At 40.2% G+C, this 26,981-nt stretch overlaps 1 protein-coding gene across 1 annotated transcript; it reads left to right on the top strand.

The window, feature by feature from the left end:
• Positions 1-1,164: 1,164 nt before the first annotated feature.
• SLCO5A1 (solute carrier organic anion transporter family, member 5A1) lies at positions 1,165-26,558 on the top strand (the record flags this gene model as incomplete). The annotated part of the gene is made up of 6 exons (XM_010088194.1): positions 1,165-1,390; positions 5,673-5,871; positions 18,479-18,638; positions 21,882-22,123; positions 24,620-24,684; positions 25,929-26,558. Coding segments are annotated over 6 exons (1,338 nt in total), but the record flags the coding sequence as incomplete, so codon positions are not given.
• Between the last annotated feature and the right edge of the window lie 423 nt (positions 26,559-26,981).

The raw sequence follows: 26,981 nt of genomic DNA on the forward strand, positions 1-26,981 counted from the left end.
CAACTTAGGTGCTAATTTGCAGCCTGACAAGTTTTGACATGACAAGAGTCTAAATTCTGTTTGCTTTTATACAGATAACCTACTCGAGTCAATGGAGAAAGTGAGACAGATTTTTAACTTGACAACTTTTAACATCAATAAAATTCTCACACATGAGTTCTTACTCAACATGTTGTATTTCTAATGGATGCTCTTGTCATTGAATCCAATGGGCCTTGATTCAAGCAGTGTTCAATTTCTGTAAGAAGTGAAAAGCCAATGAAAAAAATGAAACTGTAGTAGGTTAAATATAATACTTGAACAGAAAATCTCTTTTTGGTAGAAGCCACAAGGAAAAAAAAAAAGTTTAAAATCATGCCATCTAATCTGAAAAAATTAAGTCTTGAATAGAGTTATCATCATCCTGTGATGATAATTTGACATCACTACAGGAGTGAATTAGAAGAAGTATTTAAGTGTTTCTTTTAACTACAGTGCTGAATTTTATGGGGGTTTGATATCTGATTTGAGGATAATTGCAACACCTATGAATACTTCTTCAATTTAAGTTAATGATGTGCTCTCATTTTTCATTGATTGTTTTATCCCTTCTGAGAACGTTAAAGGAGTTGTATTGAGGTATGTTGAGATTCATCGATGTCATTGACATCATTTTTTCAATATGCCTTGTCTGCATCTACTGTAAATGCTTTTAAATCATGTAAAAAAATGTTTAATTAAAATTTTTTTGGTTCCTTTTTCAAACTATAGTATTATTATCCCAGCTTTCCAAGTGTGGTCCTTGAAGCAGAGTTACAGAAGGAGTATGTGACCTGTTTTCCTCCTGTGGAGTGCAAAACTCAGTAAAAAAAGCAGTGTGATATGTATTATTTCATAGAAAAATTAAAATAAGACATCAGAATAATTCCAGAATTGCTACATGTTATTGCTGTTTTTCTTTCCTTTATAGCGTTACTATGTAGACCCTGTTTCTCCAGACAGTTTTGTTAAAACAGAAAAGCGGGACTGCAGCCCTGGGGCGATGCAGTGAGATCGGGTGAGAGCTGACAGCAAAGATTGCAATTCCAAATATGCACTCTCCCTTCCTCTTAGCAAATGTAGCCAGATGCTAGCAAGCCATTATTGCCAGTCCATCTCAAAGAAAAGAAATTTGTTTTGTTTCAGTTTGCTTTTGTTTCTCGCTCATTATTTATAACATTCGTTTGTCATTTTTGTCATTTTATAGAGCTTCCAAGAGCAGCTGTCAGGATCTTAAGCAACATGACATTCCTTTTTGTGAGTTTGTCATACACAGCTGAGAGTGCCATTGTCACAGCTTTTATTACCTTCATTCCCAAGTTCATCGAGTCACAGTTTGGCATCCCAGCTTCCAATGCCAGCATCTACACTGGTAAGGCATTGCCACGTAGTGTAACATTGAAAGGGTTGGCGTTCTTTGACTAATTAAATTAATCAATATAGGAATGAACCAAAAATGTGCTTGTTAGAACAGGTGATTGGATCCAGCTTTGTGTATTTGGTTAGATATTCAGGCTGTTCTTTGATGTTTGCTGTATGTGTTTAGTAAAACGTGAACTCATTTGTATTGTTAAAGGGCTGGGGTTTTTTACATAAGCCTAGACAGACGTTTTCTAATGTGTTAATGGTCTTCAGGGAGGAAAAATGCAACAAAAGCAAACTAGAAAACCCACAGGCATTGCTGTGGTTTGTGTGCCTTAAAAGAGCTTTTAACGCTGTTCTTATTTTGCGTGAATTTTACTTTGTCTTTGATCTTTAAAATATCCTGGTCTTTCCCCAGTGACAAGTTATTTATCTGTCCCATCCTTCAGTTATATCTCTCCCCTCCAGGCTGGTGGTTTTCTCCTTATTTACTTATTAACACTGAGTGCATAGCGATCTAGTTGTGTCAGGAGAGCTCCGCAAATCCTCTCCCACCTATCATCACAGGTGCAAGCCATCTTTCTAGAGTGCTGAGGGGAAGCAGCAGAGAAGCACCATGTGACTTCTGTTTGAGAAATTGCTGAGATGAGTTTTACTTGAGGGCACAAAATCCCTGTGTTCTGTATATAAGGAGGAAACATTGATTGATGGGATCGTGATTCTATCTGAAGCTTAGTGTAGCTACACACGCATCGGAGTTTTGCTGTGATGAGTCTTGATGGGACTGCTGCTCTGTAACTTGCTTTGTTCTCAGGATAAACCAGAAACACTCTTGCCAGGCAAAATATTCAACAGCCAGTACATTAGAAGAGGAAAAAATGATGTGACCCTATCTAGGGTGTATGAAGCCATTAACATCTGTTGTTTTCCCTGTTATAAATTACTTAAGACTATTGTAATGAACCAGAAGAAGATGAAGTAGTGCAGGCTGTATGTGCAACATGGGCAAGTGAGCACTGCTTCCACAACGCCAAGTCCTAAACTTAGCATTAAAGTAAAAAGTTGTTATTAATTTTATAAATTCTTTTTGTAGGAAAAATGGAAAATATTCTGTATTAGATTGCTACTGGCTAATCTAGTAAAAGACATGTCCAGTTTGCAAACTTCTGGATAACAAAAGGAGGACTTACATGTTACTTATCTTACTACTTCTATACTTCATATGTACACCACCAGCTGAGTATATGTGCTTGCTGAATCTCTTTATGTTACTGATCTAAATTTTTTCTTGTCATTTTCCATCTCAGTTCATAAGCAAGAATTCTTTATTTAAGTCTCAGCTTGTTTCTGTTTTTAAACAAAGCTGGCATTAATCATCAGCAAAAATGCCATGTGCCAAATTTCATGTCTTGCACTTTTACAGCTTGTGCTGCTGTCTTGCCTTGTTTAGAGTTTTGTTTTCCACATGTAGAGCAGGTGGCATTCAGCCTCCAGGCTTTCTTGAGTCCAAAAAAATAGGAACTTTGACTTTTGGTTACAGGTAGATCTTGGACAAATACAGGTTAAAATTTCAGGTGCTTTGCTAGTGGATTTACTTGTGAAAAAGAGTTACAATTCAAATAATTTATAATTGGAAGAACTGCATACTATATATTATAAAGCACTGCTCTAGTAACTTCTGCTAAAATGGTTATAAACACACTGGATCTACCTATAGTGTTAGAAGATATAACATGTATCTCAGACAGAATTGGTTTGAAGATCTCCACAGTATGCCCTTTGGAAATGTAGCCTGCTTAGCAGATACTGCAGTTTTCTGTTCCCAGACTATTAGTAGCTGTTAAGATCATCTTTTCCCTCTGTGGAAGCCTCAAGTGACACGGCATCCTGACAACAGCAAAAAGGACAAAGCTTGAAAATTGCTGACTGAAAGCTGATACTGGCTTGGAGCACTGTACCCAGGAGTATATTTAGCACACGCACAATTCCTGTAAGCCAAAATATCATTATAAAGTAAAAGAGAGTGCACTGCAATAGCTTAGTATCAGATCTTAAGCTTTATGCCTCTAAATGTCTTTGAAAAAGAAGAATACATGTCCTTATTAGATCTACATGCTTTGCTTTGCCCTGGAAGCTAGTCTGGAAGTGCACTGTAGTAGCTCTGTTTCTTTAACAGTACATCACTTCTGATTTCACATCCCCTGCAGAAAGAGAGGGACATAAGGATGAAGTGTTTGTACTTAGGAGTGCTCCTCTCTGCTGCCTTCACTACAAACAGTTAAATCTGCTCCTGCCGTTCCAGTTACTCCCAGAGACAGAGTTTTTCCATCCCCAGCTCCACTTTGCGTGGAGAAACTGGTCTTTATAATTCTTCTGTGTAGGCTTTCTTTTACCTTTCCATCCTTCTGAATGAGACTGAGCCTTGGTGGGCAATTTGCCCATGTTCTTCTCATTTTAATGTTCTAATCTTCATGATGTGGCAGAGGATGGATGAAAACAGCAGTGCAGTATAACTCACTAATGGAAGAACCGCTAACCTAATGCCTCACAAAATATTTACATGCTCAGTTTTGACAAGGTACTAGACATAGACACACAGAGTCTCAGTTCTAGTGAAAGGCTTTTCCAATATCTGTGTACTCAAAAGAATAAGAAAGAAAAGATAAATTGAGGTCCGAAAGAGGTTAAGAACTCAAAGCTAAGCTGTAAGGTGGAAGGAAAATACTGAGGTTAATTTATCATCAGCAAGCCCTTACCGTGGGCTAGATCCTTAGTTCATATAACTGATGAAGATTTGGTCCATGGAATTTGATTCACCTGACAGGGGTGTTTTAGAAGGCATTGCAAGTGATCCCGGTCTGCCTTTGGTGTGGATGTGGGCTTCTCTTACACAGATTTCATAGAGCAGGACATGCCTGGCAGACTCATGTGGCTGAGTTACCATTTTCACCCAGAGAGAACATTTTCAGAGCAAGTGAAAGGATTTGCATTATTTCTTTCCCTCATTCATATTCAGACATTGAAAGTGAGAGATTTAACAGCTTGAGAGTTAACAGCTTTGAACTTTGAAAGAATAATTTAATTCTCCTGGGAGGACTTATACATTTAATTTCTGCTCTTATGAGAAAGACTGGTTTTAATTTAGTGAAGGGTTATTATTAAGAATCTTCCTCATGAAATTACATTTTATTTTATAATGCCATTGGTGATGGTAGTGTAAGGTGGCAACTATTTTTACCTCTTATTTTTACTTTCACAATCTCAACATTTTGGTAAATATAATGTCCCTTTCACCTTTAGACAAATTAGCAGAGAATGACAATGCTTTGCAATAATATTAAAGATATTTGCACTTGATGGTTTTACCGGCTTCTTTAAAAAGAAGTCCAACATCTTTGAGAATTTCGATTATAAAGTTTAGCTCCTTCTCCATAGATGCAGCTGCCAAAAGTTGTTTGGATTCCATATTTATGTAGAATGCATCTTTATTGGCAAAGACCTATTTTAAAGACCTTCTCACATGCCAGTGAGAAGCAAAAGCCAAGTGAAGTGAGGAAGTGCAAGACATTTGCTGACTTCACATGACCTCAGGCCAGACAAGTGAGGACAGCCTGCTGATGTTTTGCAGAACTGACACCTTACAACTGCAGCAGCAGAGCAACAGAAATTTCATAGGCATGTCTTTTGTGTCTTAAACTTACCCTAATACTAGTTCTAGTATCTTAATTTCTTTAATTGTGTTTGATCAGTTTCCACTCCATGTGGCTGTGCTGAGATGAATCAGGGTGCTGATGTAGGAAAGGGCTTTTCAGCTTGAGTAAAGTATCCGGAAGGCAGAATTTGCAGCCAGGCTCAGGCGTGCGCTCCCAGATGGTCAGGCTTCTGGGGTCCTGCCTGAGGTTAGCACTTGTGCTTCACTGGAATTAATCATGAGGGTAGAAAGATTCATGTCCAAATCTGGATTTCTTCAGATTTTCAGTAGTTAAACTGGAGCAATATGTATCCCTTCTCCCCATTCTAAAATAAATACAAAGCAATGTTTCTACTTGTAAGTACAATAGTTCTCTTATGGTGCTTTCGGTGCTGGTAATATCATAAGGAGGCTTTTATTAATTCTTTGACAACACTCCAGGGGTTTGAAAAGTCTGACTCAGTTTGCTAGCAGAGAATCAGACAATGGAGATCTTAGTTTAGCATTTGCAGTCATCTAATTAGAGAATTAAATCAATATTTATGTTTTGTACTGTTTCTATAGGTCCTGTTCTAATGTTGCTCAAATTTCTTCCTGGCAGGTGTGATTATTGTCCCAAGTGCTGGTGTTGGTATTGTCCTAGGTGGCTACATTATAAAAAAACTGAAACTCGGTGCAAGAGAGTCTGCAAAGTTGGCTATGATCTGCAGTGGTGTATCTCTGCTGTGCTTTTCAACTCTCTTCATTGTTGGATGTGAAAGCATTAATCTAGGGGGAATAAATATACCTTACACAACTGGGTAAGTATCTGGGAATTATCTGTGGCAAAACCAGCTTTTTTTCAATAAGCCTGATAAAGAAATATAAAAAATGCGGATGGCTCATGTGCTGAAGAAGCCACATGTTCAAATGAGAATTTGGTGAGTATTGTGATATAAACACATGCTGTCACTATGTGGCCCTTCAGGTTTACATCTAGTTTATAATGAAGCTTATGTAATAACTCACCTTTTTGAGGGATGGGAAAATGCATTAGAATGGACTTCAGTGATTTTTACAGGAAAATAAGAAGGGTATCCTCTGTAGATTGCTCAGAGTTTCAAAATGTTTTCTTTTCTGCTCATGAAAATTGTGAAAATGGTAAAGGGATTATAAAGACTATTCCTGATTAGGTTTGTTTATTATCACCATAATAATGTCTTAGGTTTACAGTCGCTACTTGAGAGGCATCACTTGGGCATGTGCTATCGACATGGTGTGTGCTGCTTCTGAACCCGTTGCTAGTTGTATAAATGCCCTCCAGCGCTTGCTGGATCATCATCAAGACAGTTACTAGATTGTAACCTTTAAAGATATATTGAGAATGAAGAAGGCTGTTATGAAGAGGAAGGTGTGGATGTAGGAAGGTGTTGAGAGGGAGAGATTTAGTCTGTGACATTAAGAAACACATGGAAGGGCATTTAAAAAAAATGAGGGGTATTTGGAAGGAAGACAGTGTGGTAAAAGTTGTGAGAAGGTGTTTCACTAGAAGGTAATTTCTCAGAAGCCTGATCATGAGCTTCTGTTTTCTGTCTTGTTTTGTACATTAACTTTTCCCCAAAATTGCCTTCTTCATGTAGCTTAAACACAAGAACAGAGTATGAATTTGAAGAGTGCGAACTTATCTGAAGCAATGTTTTTCCCTTTGCTTTTACATCTTAGCCAACGTCTGCCTTTTATTTATGGCCAGGTGCCGAGTATTGGATCCATTTGAATAGCTTGCTTTTAAGGCTCAGCTCTGGACTCTTACCTCAAACCATTTTGAGGTTTGGAAGACAGTGTAGAAGAAGTGCAGAGCAGGAAAAGAGATGAACAAATGGTAAAAAAAGAACTGCAGTGGGGCAGTGAGCAAGCCAACTGAAAAACAAGGAGGAAAAATGGGAAGGAAGGGAGAAAGAAAATAGGCACTGTTTACACACAGAATATTTTGCATTGCGTGTTGCTGGGTGTTACTACATTGCTGTCAAACCCTAATCCTAGAGTAAGGAAAACCAGCAACTGCAAGTCATGAGCTGATGGAAAACTGGTTTACTCCTTTTTATTCTTAATACCTGGAGTTAAAGCTTGGTGCTGAGGGGCTGACTGTAGAGGGAAGTAGCATGGTGATATATCCTCCTCTGAGCATAGTGGGCTGAAGAAGGAGAGAACAGGGATGGGAAGGGGATGGATTTGATTTGTTGTCCACCTTTGATTTTCCACCTTCTACAGATGTTTGTGACAGCCTGTAGGTGTGGATGAAGAAACAAAAATTATTAGGAATTAAAACATAAATTTCAGATAGCGGCTATTTGAACTGTGTGCCAAGTCAGAATGTCCCTGGCTGGCTAATGAGAAGGCTCTAGTTTTCTGTTTGTGAAAAAGTGCTGTTTAATTTAAGTCTGTTTCTAAATTGAAGACAAGGCAAACTATTGCTATGTAATACGTACCCTTCACACCGGAATTGTAAGAGTATCTAGGTTTTTTTTGCAGTAAGTAAAAACATTTGCAGTAAATACATAGCATGAATTGAAATAGGCATCTGTTCACAGCTGTTCTGAAAGTCTGCAGTAGCATTACTTCTTTAGCACTTTCATCTAATTGTTCTTATTGAGAAAACAGGAGAGATATGGTAACAGCAAAATTCTCGGAAGTGTTATATCATCTCTTTGAAATCAGTATAAAAATCGGTGTGCTTAGACTGTAATGTCATCAGAAACTGAGCATTACCAGCATGTTATACAGCATGGTTCAGGAGTTTGCAGCCCCAGCCCTGTATGACTTTTTTTAATGCAGAGATCATATCCAAATGTATTATCAAAATGATAATAAAGAAGCAGCACTACATGTAATTTAATCTTTAATATCTGACATGATAAACATTCTCTTAATCCTCATGGTCAATCGTTTGATAGTTCAAATCATTTACTTGGAAGGCAACTCTAACTCAGACATCAAAGAATGTTATTATTCGTGTAACAAAAAAGCATGCTTTCATTTTGAGATTTAATAAAACACATACTTCATTCTGTAGGTCCAATGCACTGCAGCGTATGGACATCAAAGCCACTTCAACAGGTTAAATTGGATAGGAGAAGCAGTACAGCTATTTGGTTCAGAGTAAGTGTCTTGAGTGATGTATAGCCTTGACATGGCTATGCTGGGTCTGATGCCTGAGCTACCTGCTCAGCTGCACTGAGCAGTACGGACATACCCTGCAGGAGGATCTTTTCTGGACAAACACATTCAGTTCTGCTGTTCTTTTCTTTTACATTTAAAAAGTAGTTTTTTTTCTTTGAAGAACTGAGCTGTAAACTGATACAGAGGAGAAGGATAAGCTGGGTTTTAGGTGACGTAGAATATGTGCATACCAGTACTCAGCAAAATAGGCAAAGATATTTCATAATTCAGTAGGTTTCATAACTCAGTATTTTTCTAACTGAACCAGCTGCGAGGAAGTGGATGGGACCTGGAGGCATGCACAGGTTAGAATACATTTGCAGGGATTTTCTGCTGTTTTATGTTGGGCACAAGCAGTTTTGCCATTGCTGGTGTGTTATCAGCAGTTCTGTTATCAGGAAGCATTTTAGAATCCGTTGTTCCATGCTCCAGCCTTGTCTCTGAAGGCATGTTTGACATTTAAACAGTGTAAGGAGCCTTATGTCAAGCCACGATGTGGCATCCCTTCTCTTGCACCATCAACCAACATTCAACTGGGAAGTCCCGAATCCGTGAATTGTCTCCTTGTCCAGACAGCTTTTGAATATCTCCAAGGATGGAGACTCCACAGCCTCTCTGGACAGCCTGTGTCAGCGCTCGGTCACCCTCACAGTGAAAAAGTGTTTCCTGATGTTCAGAGGGAACCTCCTGTGTTTCAGTGTGTGCCCATTGCCTCTGGTCCTGGCACTGGGCACCACTGGAAAGAGCCTGGCTCTGTCTGCTTTGCACCCTCCCTTCGGGTATTGATGAGATCCCCTGAGCCTTCTCTTCTGGCTGGACAGTCCCAGCTCTCTCAGCCTTTCCTCAGAGGAGAGATGCTCCAGTCCCTTCAGCACCTCAGTGGCCCTTTGCTGGATTCTCTCCAATGAGTCCATGTCTCTCTTTTACTGGGGAGCCCAGAACTGGTCCTGGCACTGCAGGTGGGCCCTCATCAGTGCTAGATAAGGGGCAAATAGCAGAGATCAGCTGCTTTGTTTGTTTGTAGACCTGTATCTTCCATGTTTTGTGATATAAGGCAACTAGAACGGTCCATGGGGAGGTTACTCATAGTGACAGATTCCTGGATTAGTTTGGTTCCGTCTCTCACATTTCTGGCATGTAATGAATTGAAACAAACCCTTTTTGTTTGCTTTCTGTTGTTTTGGTGCAATTAAGGTTTAGTTAAAGCGTGCAGTTGACTTACTGAGGCACTTCACATGAAAAAAAAAATTCCTCCTCATGTACCACTAGTTTGGGTTTGTGTTATTCTTGTATCTCTTTCAGTCCAATCAGCCACTTGGATCCCTTGGCTTGAAAGCAGTGACTAATTGGATCAGAACAATAACAACAAAGAGGGAATCCAGCTATCACAGTGAGAGGGTCCCTTGTTTGACAGCTACACAAAATTGCATCATTGCTGCAATTCCAGCTGCTTGCCAACAAGGAGACTGCAGATCTCTGCCATCCAGAATGTCCTTCAGTAGCAAACCAAAAATATTGTTATCAAATTAAGGTAGTCCTTTTTATCATATAGCCCAATATTAAGGTTATAGAAATTATGTGGTGAGGAGTTATTTCCTTTTCTTTGTATTTCCTTGGTCCTGTAGGTTACTACAGCGATCTAAATAAATATGAATGAAATCATGTGCAAACTAATTCTTTGCTTAGATGTTACCAAAATATAGTCAGGCACTGGTTTTTTTTTTTGTTTGGTTGGTTTTGTTTTTTGTTATTGTTTTTTGTTTAAATGCATTTAATTTAGATTGTAGTCTCGTGGGGAGAGGGTCCACCCTTTTTTTCCCAATATGTATGCATTGACTGCCAGCTCAATGAGATTTCAGTCCAAGCCCAGGTATCTGAAATAACAGGTCACAGCTCTGAAAACTCCAGGTAATAAATATTGCCTTATACTTTCCTTTTTCTTACTTCACTCCTATACCACAAGCCTTCCACAGAGAATTAGTTGGAGAGAAGAACAAGATTTAGAAAAAACATGTTAGGAACTAGAGTCCCTTTTATCATTAGTCACATCTAATAAAGGTCTCCTCTTTATTAGCTTTACCAGCATGTGTTATGGAGACACAGAACAGTCTCCCTGAGAAGTGAACAAATGCAATTTGTCAGATGTGATTCTGGGTTTTGTCCCAGCACACATGTTTAGCAAACTTGCAGTTGAATCTTCTTAATGAAAGAAGCAGCGTCATTCTTTGTAATTGAAAGAAATGCAGTTGTTTGGGGCTGGTTTCTGTTAGTATGCTCGTGCATGATGAGTGTCCTTGGCAGCTCAGGTGCAGCAGTGCTGCAACTTGGCAGCATCTGTACCTGCTGAAACAAACGGGGCTGCTGTTTTTCAGACATCCCATGGGTCTATAGCAGTGGGTCCACTGAAACTAAGCTGCTTTTCCCACAGACCAGCTCATGAGCAGGACTTACTAGGTTCAGTGCAATTTTCTTAAGACCCTGTTTTTTCTGACTGATGCAGGTAAATCTGTGATATGCTGTGCAATGCTCTGTTTTCCTTTGTGGAGAGTAGGCAACCTCCCAGTGCCAGGAGGCAGGATTAGTAGAGTACTTTGGTTCAGCTTGCTGCTGGAAAAATACATACCTTCAAGAAAAAATGATCTCCTCCTGGGAGAAGTGTTAATAGAAATCTGTTATAATATGTGCTGTATGGTAGATCACATGTGATGAAAATGGGGTTGCATAGGTATGTGTCCGTCCCCAGCATATGAATTCCTTCACCCTTCATTAGCTTCCCATCATTGAAAGAGGAGTGAACAATGAGGGAATAGTGAAGGTAATAAAGAAGAAAGCATGAAGTTCTGATAATGAACTTTTGGAAACAGAGTTAATAGATGATTTTGTGTATCATACGTTCTTGAAAGGATGAAAAAAAAATCTCTTTTCGTGCAAGGGATTTGCTGTGAGCAAAAAAAAAAATTCCCCCAAATAAACCTCACAGTGATTTGCTGAGGTACAAAAGGTGATGAAAGCTGGAGAGACACAACTTGCAGTAGCTTGTTATTAATTTGAGCATATTTGCTTTGCGTATCTGTAAACTTAAGGCTTCTTCAGGGGCAAAAAAAAAAATGTTCTTGAGATTAAATTATCTATGTGTTCTCAGTTCAGTTTCCAGTGTCATGCTTCTCATTTCTTGCATGCTTGATTTAATTCACCTTTATTTTTAAGCTTATTTCCTAACCTCTGTGTCATGGTAATGTTCAGCAATGCAGCTGAAGCAAGTTAGCTATGTAAGTGGAGTGAGCTGGGGAGCAGGCTCTCCTGCCTGTGGAACAACATGACCCATCTGCTGCTGAGAAGGGTTTTAGGTGATGGAGGGATAAGAGGTCAGAAGAATGCATGTCATAGGGTGGGAGAGGTTAGAGAGGGGAACCCAAGACGTGCCTTTTCCAGTGGCAGACCCCTGCTGGCAGCTGGGATGTGGGTGTGAGGGTTGCTCAGGCAGGCTGGGGAGCCCCTGCTTATCCCAAGTGTTCAGGCATCTGGGACATCCAGCTCAGCAGGCTGCCAAGGAGCTTGTGAAACTCCAAAAATGCTGTCTCTCCTGCTGGCGTGAAGAAATTCTGTCACCATGCTGCTGAAATCAGTATGTTTCCGAGGAATGTTTTGATGATTTGGTGTTTTCCACCAGATGAAAAGGTTCTGTTGAGAGATTACTGGAAAAGTCTGCCTGTTGCTATATGACGTGTTGCTGCATATAACTTTCTGGAATCCAGCATGATATAAGACAAGTTTCAGCTGATAGCTGAGAAGGCAGCAGAACCAATGATATTTAATTTCCTACTCGAGCTGCAACTTGTTTCTAAAACTGTGCCTTGTTTGTTTATGGCGCAAGAAAGAAAACACTCAGAAAGGCTTTGGTTAACATCCAACTAGACCATAAAGTGCAAAGTAGCTCCAAGAGCTAAATTTGTGAGCCTGATTTGTGTAATCAGTACACAGTCAATAAATATTTAAGAGCTACTTAGTAAATTTGATCGACTGCAAAAGTGCCCAGCTGGAAAGACAAGCATATTCAGGAAAAGCAGATAGTGGTGTATAAATACATTAAAAATGAGTCAAGTGGAAACCACTAAGAAGCAGTCATATTGCTTAGTGTCACTAATGACAGGTGAGGTGACAGGTGACAGTAGCTGTGTTTAGAGCTGCTCCTGAACTGAGTCTCTGATCTATTCAGGTGTCAAAGATGGGAGGAGAAGAACATCCCCTGTGGACCGTGGTGTAGCTGGGATGCAGTAGGTCTGATGCTAGCTGTTTAGCTTTACAGCAGTCCTGCCCGCAGATTACAGATGTGAAGGCAAGCAAACAGCAGCCCTTGTGAGGCTCTGCAACCCCAGTAGTCTGTGAGCATGTGTACAGGATCCTGGGGATGCAGTTGCAAACCCAATCCAGATTCCTGTTCAGCTCCTGCCTGGCTGAGGAGGTGATAAAATTCCCTGGCTATCTATTGATCTGCTCAGAGCAGAGATTCTTGAGCTAGTTTTAAACAGCAGTGGCCTCTCTGTGGCACCATTGAGCAATACTGAGAGCAGGACAAACAAGGCAGCACAGTTAATTCAATATTACGCTGCAGTGCCCAGTGTGGAGAGGTTGTGCATACCAACATGATTCCCAAGGCAAGATTTTTGCTTATGGCGCATGTGCAAATACTCATGCCCCAACAGAACTCAGTACTTAGCTCTGTCTCATTTTGCAGATTCTGCAGGGGTCAAACTGGCATTTGTTCTCAGAAATTCAGGTCTTCTGGACTGGACTGCACACAGACCACAGGCAGCAAGAGGATGGTGTCTGCAGCTCAGCTTACCACTCAGGTGTGAGAAGGCAAAGGGCACAGTCTTCCCCTGGAGTTGGGGATTTTCATACATCTGTTCTAGTCTCTGGAAGAGGCCTTTAAATTTCACTCCTGCAACCTCTCCTCTTTATCACATTCAACCTTGCATGGATTGCTTCAATATTCTTTGGAACTGTGTTTTTATATCTAACCAGTGGACTACTGGATAAACAATGCGATGAAGGACACTTTTCACTTCCATTTGTGAAAAAAACATCAACTAGTTTAAAAGTATCAGACAGGAAGAGGAAGGGGGTTCAGCCTTGTTTCATGGAGCTAGGCAGATCCAGCCTCTTGGAGGATCTCTTCTGGATCCAGAAGCTGTGCCCTTCTGTGGACTGAGGCCAGAGTGGCTGTAGCCATGAGCTGTAGCTTCTTGCAGTCTGTGAAACACTGGTGAATGATAGCGCACGGAGTATTCAAAGTAACCTTTCAAGACAAGCTAATGACCACCGTAATAAAACTCACAAGAAAAGAAACTTTCCAAAACTGCATTCTCAAAGCACCACCGGTCTTCACTGTTCAGCTGCCATGCGCTCAAGCTATGAAGAGTCACAAAACCATTCAGATGACAGACTACATGGCCCTGTCTTCTGAGCTGACCTAGATCTCCTGCCATTGTGACCACTGTGGAGAAGGTAAAGGAGTGCATTGGCTGAAGAGTGACTTTGGGACATGTTTGAAATATGTGAATTCATTCCAAAACCCAGATTAAGCACATTTTGGACTCTTCAATCTCAGAGATTAGTATAGTTACCTGTTCTCAAGGACTACTGAAGTTAAATGAGCTATTGTTTATATTTTGTCCAAAGTTCTCCAAGTGACCAAACATAGCCTCTTATGTGGTTTTAGGGAGCCAGGTAAGTGCAGGTGTTTAAGCTGCTGTGACTCAAATATGGGAAGGAAGGATTTGAAATATGTCCAAATCCACAAGGGATGTAGGTGTGTTTCCCACTGATACACACTTTATTAGCGTTGGCCACTATGCTGAACAATTACTGTGGAGAACAGCTGCCCGATAGTGTGTTTTCGCTAGGAAGTCAGGAAATTGGTTGCTACAAAAGAAGGTGAGTTGCTCACCTGTGTGTGGTAGCCTCTATCCAGCAATTTAGTCTGAGAAGATCTGACCCTGAACTTCTGGTGTCCCTTCAAGCACCATAAGCACTGCACAAATGGATGGTGGGCACAAGGGAAGAGAAAGGAGAAAAAGTGAGGAATGGATAGAGATACAGAAGAAGAAAAAAGACTAAGCAAGAGAGGAACCTAACTTTAAAACCTTCTGAAAGGAGATTTCCCTTGGAAGAAATTGCTTCAGTCCTGGTCCCTGCGCCCGGTTTTGCTTATAGATATGGCAGTAAAGAGTAAAGATGAGAAGACATGAACAGGACTGGGATCACGTTCAGCTAAAAAAGGGTGGAAGGCACCATTCTGGAGCTTGCTTATAAGAACACCATCAAGGACATGTAGCTTTCAATGCCTTCAGGTTGCGGAGGACCTGGAACCCCAGTGTTCCCACCTCAGGCAGCTGCAGACCTGATGAAGAAGAGGAAGCTTCCTCCTCCACTTCAAAAGACATCTGTTATAAATCCGGCACAGAGAGGCAGCTTTTTGCTCTCTCTGTAGGAACTCACTGAGCTGAGTGGGCACCGATACTCCTACACAGTGTCAGAGAGCAGAGCACGTCCCCCTGTTCTAGGGAGCTTGGTCACCTGAGTTAAGGAGTTCAGCTGGCTGAGGCCAGGGTCAGCTCTGTCGCTGATGAGAGCTGTGGTGAAGAAAGCTGGAGGCGAGGGCCTGCCCTTCCTTTCTCTTGGACTTGCTGTGTGATCACTGGACTGATCATTGTGATCACTGTCTCTAGACCCAACTCTGATCTGGTCTTGCCATCATTCTTGGCTCCCACCTCATCTTCCCCGGCCGGAGTCCCAGCTAAAAACTCATAGGAGGGAGGTCAGGCCTTCACTTCCATGTTCTGAATTTCTGGAGATCTTCAGAAGTGCCAGCTGTCGTGATTCCTTACAGAACCGGCCTTTCTGACTTTGGCACCTGGAAAGACTAAAAACTTTCAGGTTTAGGTATTGCAAATTACAACCCATAAAATATGTGGTTTGAAACTAGCCCTCTATCTTCAGAAAAACTTGTGTATTGCAATAGTGAATATTGCAGTGCCTAACATTTGGGCACTTTGAGACACAAAATAGCACTTACAAGCCTAGAGAGCAGCAATGTCAGAAAGTAATATAATCAAATGGGGTTTTCCTAAGTAACAGGAGCAGTTTCAGGCTACTTTTCAATTTTCAGTGACTTGGGATTGCCTTACACAGAATTCAGGAACTGTGATTATTTTAGACAGAAAGGTTTTTTAGGAAATAACAGCTGGGGTCCTTAGCCTCAGCCAACCCTATCACTTGGAAATACATTGGTATGAATAAGGTAATTCAGGTACCTTTTCCACTGGCTTAATGTGTTCATGTTGCTGGCAATATTTTAAACCCAGATGAAATTCCAAATGAGATGCAGCAAGTTGAACCAGCAATAAACCACAATGGAGACTCTGCTTTTCCACTTATTAAATTAATCTAGCAAACTAAAACAAGACAGAGAGCATGGTAAGTGTAGTAAAAAAAGGTATAAATATAATATGGGCTGTTTAAAGGTTCATACTTGTTATAATTTTTCTGCATAATGTCAGCAGAAGTAACTTGTATTTCAAGATGTGTCTGCATATATATCCAAGCAGAACAGTTACTTTCTTTTTGGTACCTGAGCTAGCATGTTCAGTAATAACATGGATAAAAGGTAATACTTTATGTCTATACCTTCAGGTACCTTCTGCCATAGTACCTTCAGCTAATCTTAGATGTGATTTGATTAGATTAGATTAGACTAGACTAGATTAGTTAATATTACATGTGGTTTATTTAGTTGCAACTATAAGATTTCACTATAGTTTGCAAATGTTTTCATATTTGCCATAGGAGCCCCTTAAGTTTATTTTTTCAGGAGCCTTCATGTATTCAGAGTTTACAAGCAAAGGAGTAGAAGTGGGAGCTGCCAGATAAAGCTAGTAAGATCTAAGTTCAAAACAAATAACAGCTCATGTAACAGGCTGTAGACTGTCAAAAAATGCTTGCTGTTGGATATTGTAGATGCAAAAAGTTTAGTTTCAATGGGAGAAGTACAGGGCAAAAAAAAATTGGGGTTTGTTAACTAAAAAGACACATCAGACCCAGAAAATATTTTGGGCTGTGATTCATTAGAGGCTGGGAGAATACTTTTCTGGGGGAAGTTACTTGCTCTGTTCTTGTTCCTCCACAGTCATCTTATGGCTACTATTAGGGAGGATACTAGTGAGCAGAGAACTGTGGTCTCAAGAGCCATTTTCCCATGTTTCTGAAGGTTTTCACAGAAAGTGTACACATACAAAAATACATTTTCAATTAGTCTTACCCAGCCAAGGAAGAAAAGCAATACAAAACTCATCTGAGTGATCCCAGTAACTGAAAGGGCCAAAGGTAGTGTAGTAGCTCTGTATAAATTAGTCTAAAGTTTTCAAGAAAATATGCCATCAAAAGTAAATGGCTTTTCAAACCAGTTATTTGTCAGAAAAATATGATATGATCATCCATTGCTTCCTCATTCATGAGGAGCGTCTAGATAAAAGACACTGACACCTTATGTCCCCTGATATTAGCTCTGTATACACTGGGTCCAGTTGTGCCAGTCTGTTTCTCTATAATCAGAATTGTATCTACAGTTATGTGCAGGTTTCTACTATTCTTTTCCTTCTGTCAGGTTGCTTTTGTGCCTGCTAATGCTTTTCCTCCTTTGCTTTGTACTCCAAGCCCTTACCTTCCCCCGGAATGCTAAAAGTCCAGTGTCACCCTGGGCGCAGCGAGTAGCTGGATTTCTCCTCTAGGGTTTGTGCCCAAAGCTGGGCATTTTTAAGTGACCTGAGAGTTGTTTTGAGCAGGCCTGAAGTGATACAGTAAGTAAGGCAGGAGCTGTTTAGTTTGGTGACTGTGTGACTTAGTCAATTTGAGTCAAACCTGTGATGGTGACAGCCAGCAGTTAGTTGTAACCAGAGTTCATTTACTTCAACTGATAGCAAAGAGCACTACAAAGCACTACCCCTACCCCGAACAGTGGGTTTTTTCCCATCATCTTCTGATGAAGAGTCTGTGATTTTACAAATAGGGACTCTGCTGTTACTAAGGCCTTTGTCGCTTCTGGATTGAGCTGCAGTGGTACAACTGATATGGTAAAGCTGAGACACAGTGGGATTGTATGTTTATAAAATCTCAATTCCAGCCATGAGTTGCACATTGGCCCTCAGTGGTTTGTACTGGCCGCCCCTTGGCAGCAGGATATCCGTTATTTGTTCTGTCTTAGGAGTTTGTCCCGCTTTGGGACCCCCAGCACCCAGGGCAGTGCCATTTGGGGAGACCAGATCTGCTCCCGAATGAGCTGCTCTCTCCAGACAGGGCCCAGTCGTGCCATGCAGAAGTGTTAGCTGGAGGAGAGGGTGTGTTGGGAGAGACCTGCAGCTGCCTCAGTGCAGTGCTTCATTCAGGCCTTGTTCCATGAGCTGCTGAACTCAGATGAGTGTCACGAGCTGCTGCCTTGGTTGGGGTCCCTTGGTGAGGATGTGCCCAGGCGGGCATGGCGCTTGCCAGTGAAGAGCTGATGCAGTTCCCTGCTGTGGCAGCTGAGATCTGTTCAGCCACCTGTTTGGAGCAGCTGTGAAAGAGTGAAGAGCCTGCATGTTGGTGTGCGTGTGTCCTTCAGCTTTGAAATTCCCTTTAGTTCCCTCTGAGCATACTGCCAGACCCTTCTGGGGAGGACCTAGGAGGTTGGGCTTTGGCAGATCTAGAGAGCTTCCTGTAGATTTCACATATAATTATAAATCATACAAGCATTAACTTTTCTAGACTGTTGTTTGTATGTGGGAAGAGATGCCTATTAGTTCACATGATGCATACATCTTGTCACTGAGCCCTTCACTAGCAATCAATAACAAATTGCTACATTTTAGGACAGAGATATAAAATAGTGGTGTCTTAAAGGAGAAAAATCATGGCAAAAATACAACTATTACCTAGGAAAATAGGATACAAGTTTTAAACTTTGGTATTATTTTTGTACTGTGTTTTTAGTTGATGGCAGGGATGCCTTGGGTGTTCTACTATATTATTTAAATCATGTACACAACCTAGAGTTAATGCAGTCTTTCTCTGATAATCAACTCTCTGTTCCAGAGTTAATGAGTAGGATGTTTTCTCCCTCTGAACAGCAGGACATCTGTGCTTGCTCTACTAGCATGTTCTTTTTCCTTTCTTCAGTCCCACTCTTGCCATGGCCCACAGGAATCTGACTGGGAGCTGTAATGTTAACTGTGGATGTAAGATTCATGAGTACGAGCCTGTCTGTGGATCAGATGGAATAACATATTTTAATCCTTGCCTAGCTGGCTGCATCAATGGTGGAAACCATAGCACAGGGGTAAGTGCTTCACCCACCCACTCACACACAACTCCCGAACAGCCCCTCGAGACTGATGCAGATCAAAGACTGCTCTGTTTCTAGCACAAGCATCCCCCCTCTAAGCTTCAAAGAAGTTGCTCTGCAGCTAACTTCTGTGTGAGTCTTTCCATGTTTTGAAAGGCTGGTAATGCTACTATTGCATGGTCCCACCCCTCTTCCTTTCAGTTTCGTACAAATTTGAGGCACAGATTCATTTGTACCAAGTGAATCCTCCAGCCAAGTGAGTGAGAAACACCACGGGGTGGGGAGGGATGGTGTTTCCAGTACTGTCCAGTCTCTGAAGTCCCGGATAGCAGTGGCCTGCATGTCTGCTGTTCCTGCAGAGCTTGGAGAGGGGACCTTGAGTCTGTGTCATCTAATTCAGCTTTCTGCTAACATAGGCAGCCATGTCATGCTATCTTTCCGCAAGCTCATCAGTGTTACTCTTAGGAGAAATTTTGGGGTTTTTTTGTCTCCCTCTTTGAATGGAAGGAAGAACTAGGTAGTTGGAAGTGTTTTAAACTCTTGCTTAAATTTAGTTAAATTTAGTTATGGGCTGTTTAAAGTCATTGGTGTTTGTGTCAGCCTCATCATTTTGTATAAGTTGCTGTTCCACCTGCACTGATACATCTTTTGTTTGCATGGCTAAATAAAGACTGCCCATTTATTCTGCTCTTGTTAAATAGTTTGGCCATTCTCATAGTTTTTCTCTAAAGCTTTTCTAGGCTAAATGAAGTGATTGTAATTGAACTCAAGTAACCAGAGCTTAAATGATGTTAATAATCCACTTTCTTTCTTGGAAATATATTGCCTGTTACAACCCAGTCTTCCAGTTATGCTGGACTGGGAGAGGACATCCTGCTGGTAAAATCACACCATGGAAATTTGTCAGTTTCCAGGACTAGGCACAAGAAAACAGTTGAAAAGTAGAATCTGACAGAAGTTTCAGCAAAGCATTGTGGTTGTGCTCATTTCATATAAAAAACAAACTCTTAAATTCTTCAGTTTCAGAACTATCCTTTAAAAAAGGATGATTAAGAAAGACAGGAAGTAATGTAAACATTGATTTCCTCAGGACTTGATTATGCTTTCCAGAAAGCTTATTTGTAATGTATCAGTCTCATGATGTGCAGTCCTGAGCCAGCCTGTGAAGCAGGACGATGTTAGGTCCAGCACCACGCTTTCTCAGGTTTGACTGGAAAATGGTCGAAATTGCAGGTTTGTACGTAGATTCCACTTAGACCAGATTAATTTCCTTTACATTTTGGTTTTTATTTTTTAGAGTATCTTACTGGTTTTTAATACAAAATTGCTTTGACCTAATGTGAAAAGCCTGTGATGTGAGCCTGTGGTTAACTTTCATTGTCTATATAAATCTTATTTGTGCTTTGCTGGAATGAGACATAGGTTTGATCTTTGCTACATTTCACCTGATGTCAAACTGGCACTAATAGTTAGTTCATTCAGTTGGGAGGTTATTTGAGAGTACGTACTCTTCACTACCGATTTTGAAACATACTGTTTCCTCGTATGATTTAAGAAAAGATCCTTCATGGCCTGAAGTTTTAACTCAGTAGCTAATGGTGAATAGAATAGGGCTGATATGAGTAGGAAAATACGTCTTCATTAAATAATGCTTTATGTAAGACACTTCTAAAAACAATAAGTGTAAGCTTGTGTCACTCTGTAACACACAAAATGTTTCTAACTTATAACATTTGGATTAAAGTTTATAACATATAGTTTTTTTCAAAATTAACCACTTAAAAATTGAAAGTAGGAGAAAAAGATGCCTCTGTATAGTTCGTACCTATTTTTTATATATATTCCTACACTCTAGCATTTTTGTTGTCTCATATCTGTGTCTTTTAGTGCACAGACTTGGTTGATCTGGTGATGAACTAAGATTGTGTAGCAAAAAGGTCTATTTTCTGTAGGATGCCTGTTTGGAAGCAGTAAGTAGATTAAGGTGAGGGACTGTCGGAAGAAAGCAAATACTCATGTGATATTAGACAGGACAGTGTAGTGCTGCCTTGGGAAACTGGATTCTGTCATTGGCTCCATTCCTAAGTGATGTTGGGAATGTCACTTAAACGAGACCTCTCACAGTTGGTCATTAATTTTGTATTCTTCATATTCTGGATGATGGACATGAGCAATAACCAGAAGTGCCATTTGTAGAAGCACTGTGTGCCTGAATCTGTATCTGAAGGCACAAAAAGTTTAATTTAGAACATATTAAGTTGTATACAATGGAAAAAATTCTGAAAAAAAGGATCCTGGCTGCCTCAAATTTGCCACCCACATTTGTGAAACTTTTGATCTGTTTGAGTTACTTAACTACACAATAGAGATAACAACATCAGTACCTCATCTCATAACTGTTTTGAAGATAAATTACTCCTTTTTGAAAGAATTACAGTATACTAATGAGTGTGATAGAAGAATCCATATGAAATATGAGTCATTCTGTCTTTGTAGTGGAATATGTTTAGTATGAGGAAGAAAATACCTGGAGTCACATTTTGAAAATGGGAGGTAAAATACTGGATAAATTGATACATTGTTGAGATATTCAGCTAAATCTCATGGAAAAAAATGTGAGGCTTATGTCATAACACTAGCACATACAGAGGTGTACATTAAAGTTGACAAATAACCCTAATTTGGGGTTATTTATATATAAATTTCCTTATTTCTCTGTTTTTTTTTTTCTCCTGTATGCATACCATCCACATCCACAGTCAACTGTAGGTTGTTGCTCTTTAGCCGAATCTGGCAGCTGAATCTGCCATTTCATTGAGATGGCAGAAGACATCTCCTGAAGATCGATGCTGACAGCCTGCCAAATTCCAGAATATGGCGTAGTCAGTGCTTCTTAAAGAGTGTTTCCTCACAGTTTTTGTAATACAGTGGAAACAATCTTTTTCTCCAGCCTCCCTGTCAGAAGTGATGAATTATTTCAGCAGAATTTTCCAAAAATATTCCAGAATTTTTTCTAAACTCAGTCTAAACAGTGGAAGTTGTAGGCAATGGAAAGGCAGTCTCATCACAGAAGGTCCTGGCCAGTTTTAAAAATACTTGGAGCGGTAACCTCAATTGTACTTGGGATAATGACACTGGAGACAGAGAGGTACCATGGGACTGTTGTACCATGTCTCTGTGCAATGTCTTTCTGGCTTGGGTTTTTCATGTGAAAATGTTCCTCTTCACTCTCCCCAGGTAAGAAATTACACAGAATGTGCCTGTGTCCAGAGTCGCCAAGTGATCACTCCACCGACGGTTGGCCAGCGCAGTCAGCTCCGGCTGGTTATTGTCAAAACCTACCTGAATGAGAATGGCTATGCTGTTTCTGGGAAGTGTGATCGAACCTGCAACACGCTTATCCCCTTCCTGATATTTCTCTTCATTGTTACCCTTATAACAGCATGCGCCCAGCCGTCAGCAATCATAGTGACACTCAGGTGAGAACTCAGTTATGGTTTTTTAAGTGTTTTTGCTGTGCGTGCTCTCACCAGTGCCAGTGTCAGAAGAGGCTGGGGCGATGCAGCCAAACTTCTTCAAGCTTGTGTATCCTTAAAAAGTGAATAGAATAGGGCTGACATGTATAGGGTGGAACTTGCTTGTATTTATAGTATGTAACATCATAATCCACTTTAGGAAACATGAAGTGCCCAGTGATTTCCAGTCACTCAAAAGAGAGAACAGGTAAAAGTAGGGGAGGAAGAAAATGAGATAATTATTTTCTAGGATTTACAAAGCACACCCATAGGTATTGATTCTACTGGTAACAGAAGGACAAAGAGAATGGTTTAAAGATGTTGATGCAGTTTGGAATCTGAAGCTGAAGAGCTCTCAGAGTTCAAGAAGTAAGTTCCTTTCAGACAGATATGAGCTGGAAGACAGAAAAAAATAGAATAGAATAGAATAATATAGAATAGAATAGAATAGTTCAGTTGGAAGGGACCTACAATGATCGTTTAGTCCAACTGCCTGATGACTTGAGGGCTGACCACAAATCAAAGCCTGTTATTAAGGGCATTGTCCAAACACTGACAGGTATGGGGCGTCAACCACCTCTTTAGGAAGCCTGTTCCAGTGTTTGAGATGCTCTTCAGAAGCACACCCAAAATGATCCAGATGTGAATGGGCATTCAGTCCCTGGGACCAGGTTAGAGCTGGCCTGAAGTAAATCCCTACAAAACCTGAAATACTTGTGGTGTAGATGTCAGGTCCTCAGCACAAGCTGTTTAGCTGTTTAAATCTGCTTCTCTGGTGTGGCATTAACTGCTAACTCTGTCCCAGCTGAAACCAGGACACCTAGAGACATCTTTTGACCTGTTTTTGTGTAAAATCTCTCTCCAAATTGAGCTTTTTTAAACTAGTCTTGGGCCTTTTCTTTCAGTGAGCCAATCCCAGCCAAGTGAGATCTTCTCATAGTGTTGTCTTTGTCTCTTCACTCTGATGATCTTTGTAATAGGTCATGGAGCCTTAGAAAACACGAGGCAGATCAGGACTCAGCTCTGCTCTCCTTAGGCTCAGCTGTGAGCACAGCTCTGAAACCCTTTGGCAGGCATCTGTGTTCCATCCCCAGCAAGGAGGAGCACTCTCTTGCTGCCATTTTCTCAGCTCAAGTGGCTGAGGTTTATGCAGGAGCCTGCTGCTGACGTGTGGAGGACTGTGCCATGTCATGTGGTGGAATTTGTCTTCCAGTTTGCTTTTCAAAAAAGCTACAAAATGGGTGCAAGGTTCACTGTTAGGACTGTGGAGCCAGCCACTGGGGAGTGGGCACATCAGACTTCCAGTTGCTCGTGCAGCCCAAGCTCCAACGCTGTGTGCGCAGTACTGTTGTAATTCAGAAACTTCTGACCTTATTCCTTCTGTCTCTGGATTTTCCACCTGTCCAATAAGAATAATAATAAAGAAACCCCATTATAATTGCACCGCAGTTATGCAAAGTAAACTACAAAGAACATTAATATTGCAGTGAGCCTCACAATAGCAAGGTGCATAAGGGACATTTTGAGCAGGATTTTGTAATGTTCAGTTAAAAAAGGGTGGCCCACACACATGAACAGTGACATCCACTGTCCCAATCCACATATATTGCACAGCACATCTATCCAAGATTTCTGGCCCAGGTTGTTTCTCTGATTTCTCAATTTCTGAATGCTTGACTTCAAAACCATGATTTTACAGCTACACGCCTTTGACTGCAGTCTTTTTGTGTGTTTTTATCTTATATTTTTATGTCGTTAGAAGCTGCCTATCTTAATTTCAGACCTTTAGGTTAAGATTTAAAAATGTTTTCTAAATCAGAAGAAAATTTGTGGTTTACTAAAATTGTAGTTGCATTGTAGAATATCATTACTTTGTATTTAGCCTTTTGAAAGCTTGACATTTTTCCTTTGAAACCAATGGAAGAAACCTTGTATTACTTGTATTGAAAAGGAACACTGTTTAAAGAGACTGGATGTTTCTACTGATGTTTTTCCTAAAGTAGCTCCAAAGTGCTTATGCAATGCAGAGATCTGTTAAATTCAGAAATTGAGTCCAGGTTTCAGCAATTTAATTCTCCATTGATTCTAATCTATCAGAAAAAGATTAAGAAAATAAAACAAAACATTATATGAAATAATAGGAAACTATCATGAGAAGCCATGAACATTTTCGATGTATTCTGTAAATTTCCGTAATGGGTTTGCATCAACTTCTTCAGGCCTTACACAGGTAAAGAAAGGATAAAAGATATAATTGAGATTTTGATTAAACAGGGACAAGAGAGGCTGGCTGTATTTTTTCCTAGTGGTAGGAGTTAACAATATTGGAAGCTAAGCAGAAGAAATTTAGACAAAGATTTTTTATAGCTCAGAAAAAAGCCAGGAGGTAGAGCCAGAACATACCACGATGTTTATCTGTTATGACTATTTCTTCAGAGGAGTTTTCTTTTTGCCTGCTAGGTCTGTGGAAGATGGGGAGCGGCCCTTTGCACTAGGAATGCAGTTTGTTTTATTACGAACTCTTGGTAAGTCTTATAGTTACTCAGCATTTCCATAATGGCTCACCACGGTTGACTTAAGTGTACCATAAAAGTACTAAATTCCATAAATCTCCAATTAATTACCTGACTAATTGTATTAGGAACCTAAAATTAATAGTTTGTGAAAATGTTGTAGCTGAGAATGTTGTTTTTTTTTTTTTGTAACCGACCTTCTAGAACAACATTTTTATCCCAGAAAGAGATATTTTTACAGTTTCAAATTCTATGTAAAGATTAATAGTCACAGTGTTATTTTATAAGGATTTTTTTATTTTTTAGAAGCATATTTTTATTGATTTCAGCAATAATGACAGCTTTTTGCATTTTTAAAATAAGAAGCAATTGTTACTTAATGTCTAATTTCAGACATTTCAAAGCAAAAAGAGTACATGTTAAAAGTCTTTATTCCAAAATGTAGTTTTTTGCAAGCTCTTGAACTTCTAAAACCCTGCCTATAAAGAACGCTCCAGGTGTTTGGCTACAACAAAAAGTATGAGTAGTGCAAGCAAGGACTGTTCTAAGAGAACAAGAGGAGAAGCCAGGATAGCTGCATCTAGAAGTTTTCTTGGAGGAAGGACATTTCTGATTTGTCTTAAAGGTGTCGCATTTCTTGAGGAAGTAGGAGCATTCAATGGGCTGGCTGCATTTTTAGCAGCCTTAGAAGCTGAAGTCTGTTTCTGAGGGAGATCTATCCAAGAGAAAATTTACAGTTTTATTGGTCTCACCACTTCCTTCCATCTTCAGTGACAGAAACGTTTTGCTGTCTTTGGGGCTTTTTCTCCTTAATCTAAAGCAGCAACCCCCACCCTTTTCCAGCTCATGGGTAGTGGGTGTTCAGCATGTAACACTGTGGAGATAATGTCGTATTCTGTTCCTCTCCTGTATTTTATTTCCTGAGAGCAACATTGGATTTTCTTTTGGGGGATGCGTAGTTCAAGAAGAGTTGCCTGGGGATGCCAGATTGAAGCAGTACCTGTTGTAACGTGCTGTTCCATTGTCTTCTTTTCTTGAATTCTTCCCCATTTGTGGTACGTTTTATGTGTGGAATAAGCAGTGTTGGTGGGAAGACTGGCTGACCAGTTTTCCATGTTTTACATTTCATGTGAGAACAGCGGTGCAGAAATCTCAAAAATTCTTAACCTACACTGTTTGGCTAAGGCATATAGTTTCTTTAGATGTTTTGCACTATATGTTAACACATATTATTTCTGTTGCTATTTTTATTTCAGCTTACATTCCCACTCCAATTTATTTTGGGGCTGTTATTGACACCACGTGCATGCTTTGGCAACAGGATTGTGGCGTACAAGGATCTTGTTGGGAATACGATGTCACCTCATTTCGTTTTGTCTACTTTGGGTTGGCAGCTGCTCTCAAGTTTGTGGGATTCTTTTTTATTTTCCTGGCCTGGTATTCCATTAAGTGTAAAGAAGAGCAACTGCAGAGACGGAGATGGAGGGCTTCGCCGGTGAACACTGTGAGTGAGATGGTTGGCCAAGCTGGACCCCAACAAAACTATGCACGGACTAGATCCTGCCCTACCTTCAGTTCCAGAGGAGACATCAGTGTGGCACAAGGAATGAAATGCATGGCACAGACATACTCTGGCCCTTTTTCAGAAGCAATAAATTCCTCAAATGAAAATGCATTGGAAGAGGTCACTGCTGAGATATAGACCCCTGGCTTGGTAATATAATATTTAGGTTTGTTGGTTGACTTAATTATGGCGCCTTGTAAAACACCTGTGCCTTCTGTTTTTAATCTAAATGTGACACGTGATAAAACCAACAAAGCTTAATGCAAACAACCATAGTATGTTCCTGAGGGCTGGATACCTCAAACCAACCCAAGTTCTTATTTCTCCCCTCTCAACAATGGAGTTTTAAAAATTGTGTTTGTAATTATTTCAGATGTGTCCATTAAATGTCCATGCTCTGATCTAGTGTCAATGTAAGGGTGAGGTATTATGAACAGCAAAAGTCAGTGGAAGAGTGACAAAAACTCATATCGTTGATGTCTAGACGTCACAAAAATGCTTAAATGTATCGTCAACTTCATATCCACAAATTGTATTTTTAAAAGATCAGTAATTACTGTGAGTTCTGCTACAAAGCACAAGTGAACTTGTTTAAACTATGCAACTTATTTGGATAATTGTATGTGCAGCAAATTAAGTTTAAAGCTTGCTTTTAAAGACATTACTGCAACTGAATTTGAAAGGGGCTATTTTCAGACATAAGCATTAAATTAAAAAAGAACATAAGGTTTAGAGTACTGTTAAT

This window comes from Pterocles gutturalis, unplaced genomic scaffold (assembly GCF_000699245.1).
Source record: "Pterocles gutturalis isolate BGI_N339 unplaced genomic scaffold, ASM69924v1 scaffold4382, whole genome shotgun sequence".
Taxonomy (NCBI): Eukaryota; Metazoa; Chordata; class Aves; order Pterocliformes; family Pteroclidae; genus Pterocles; species Pterocles gutturalis.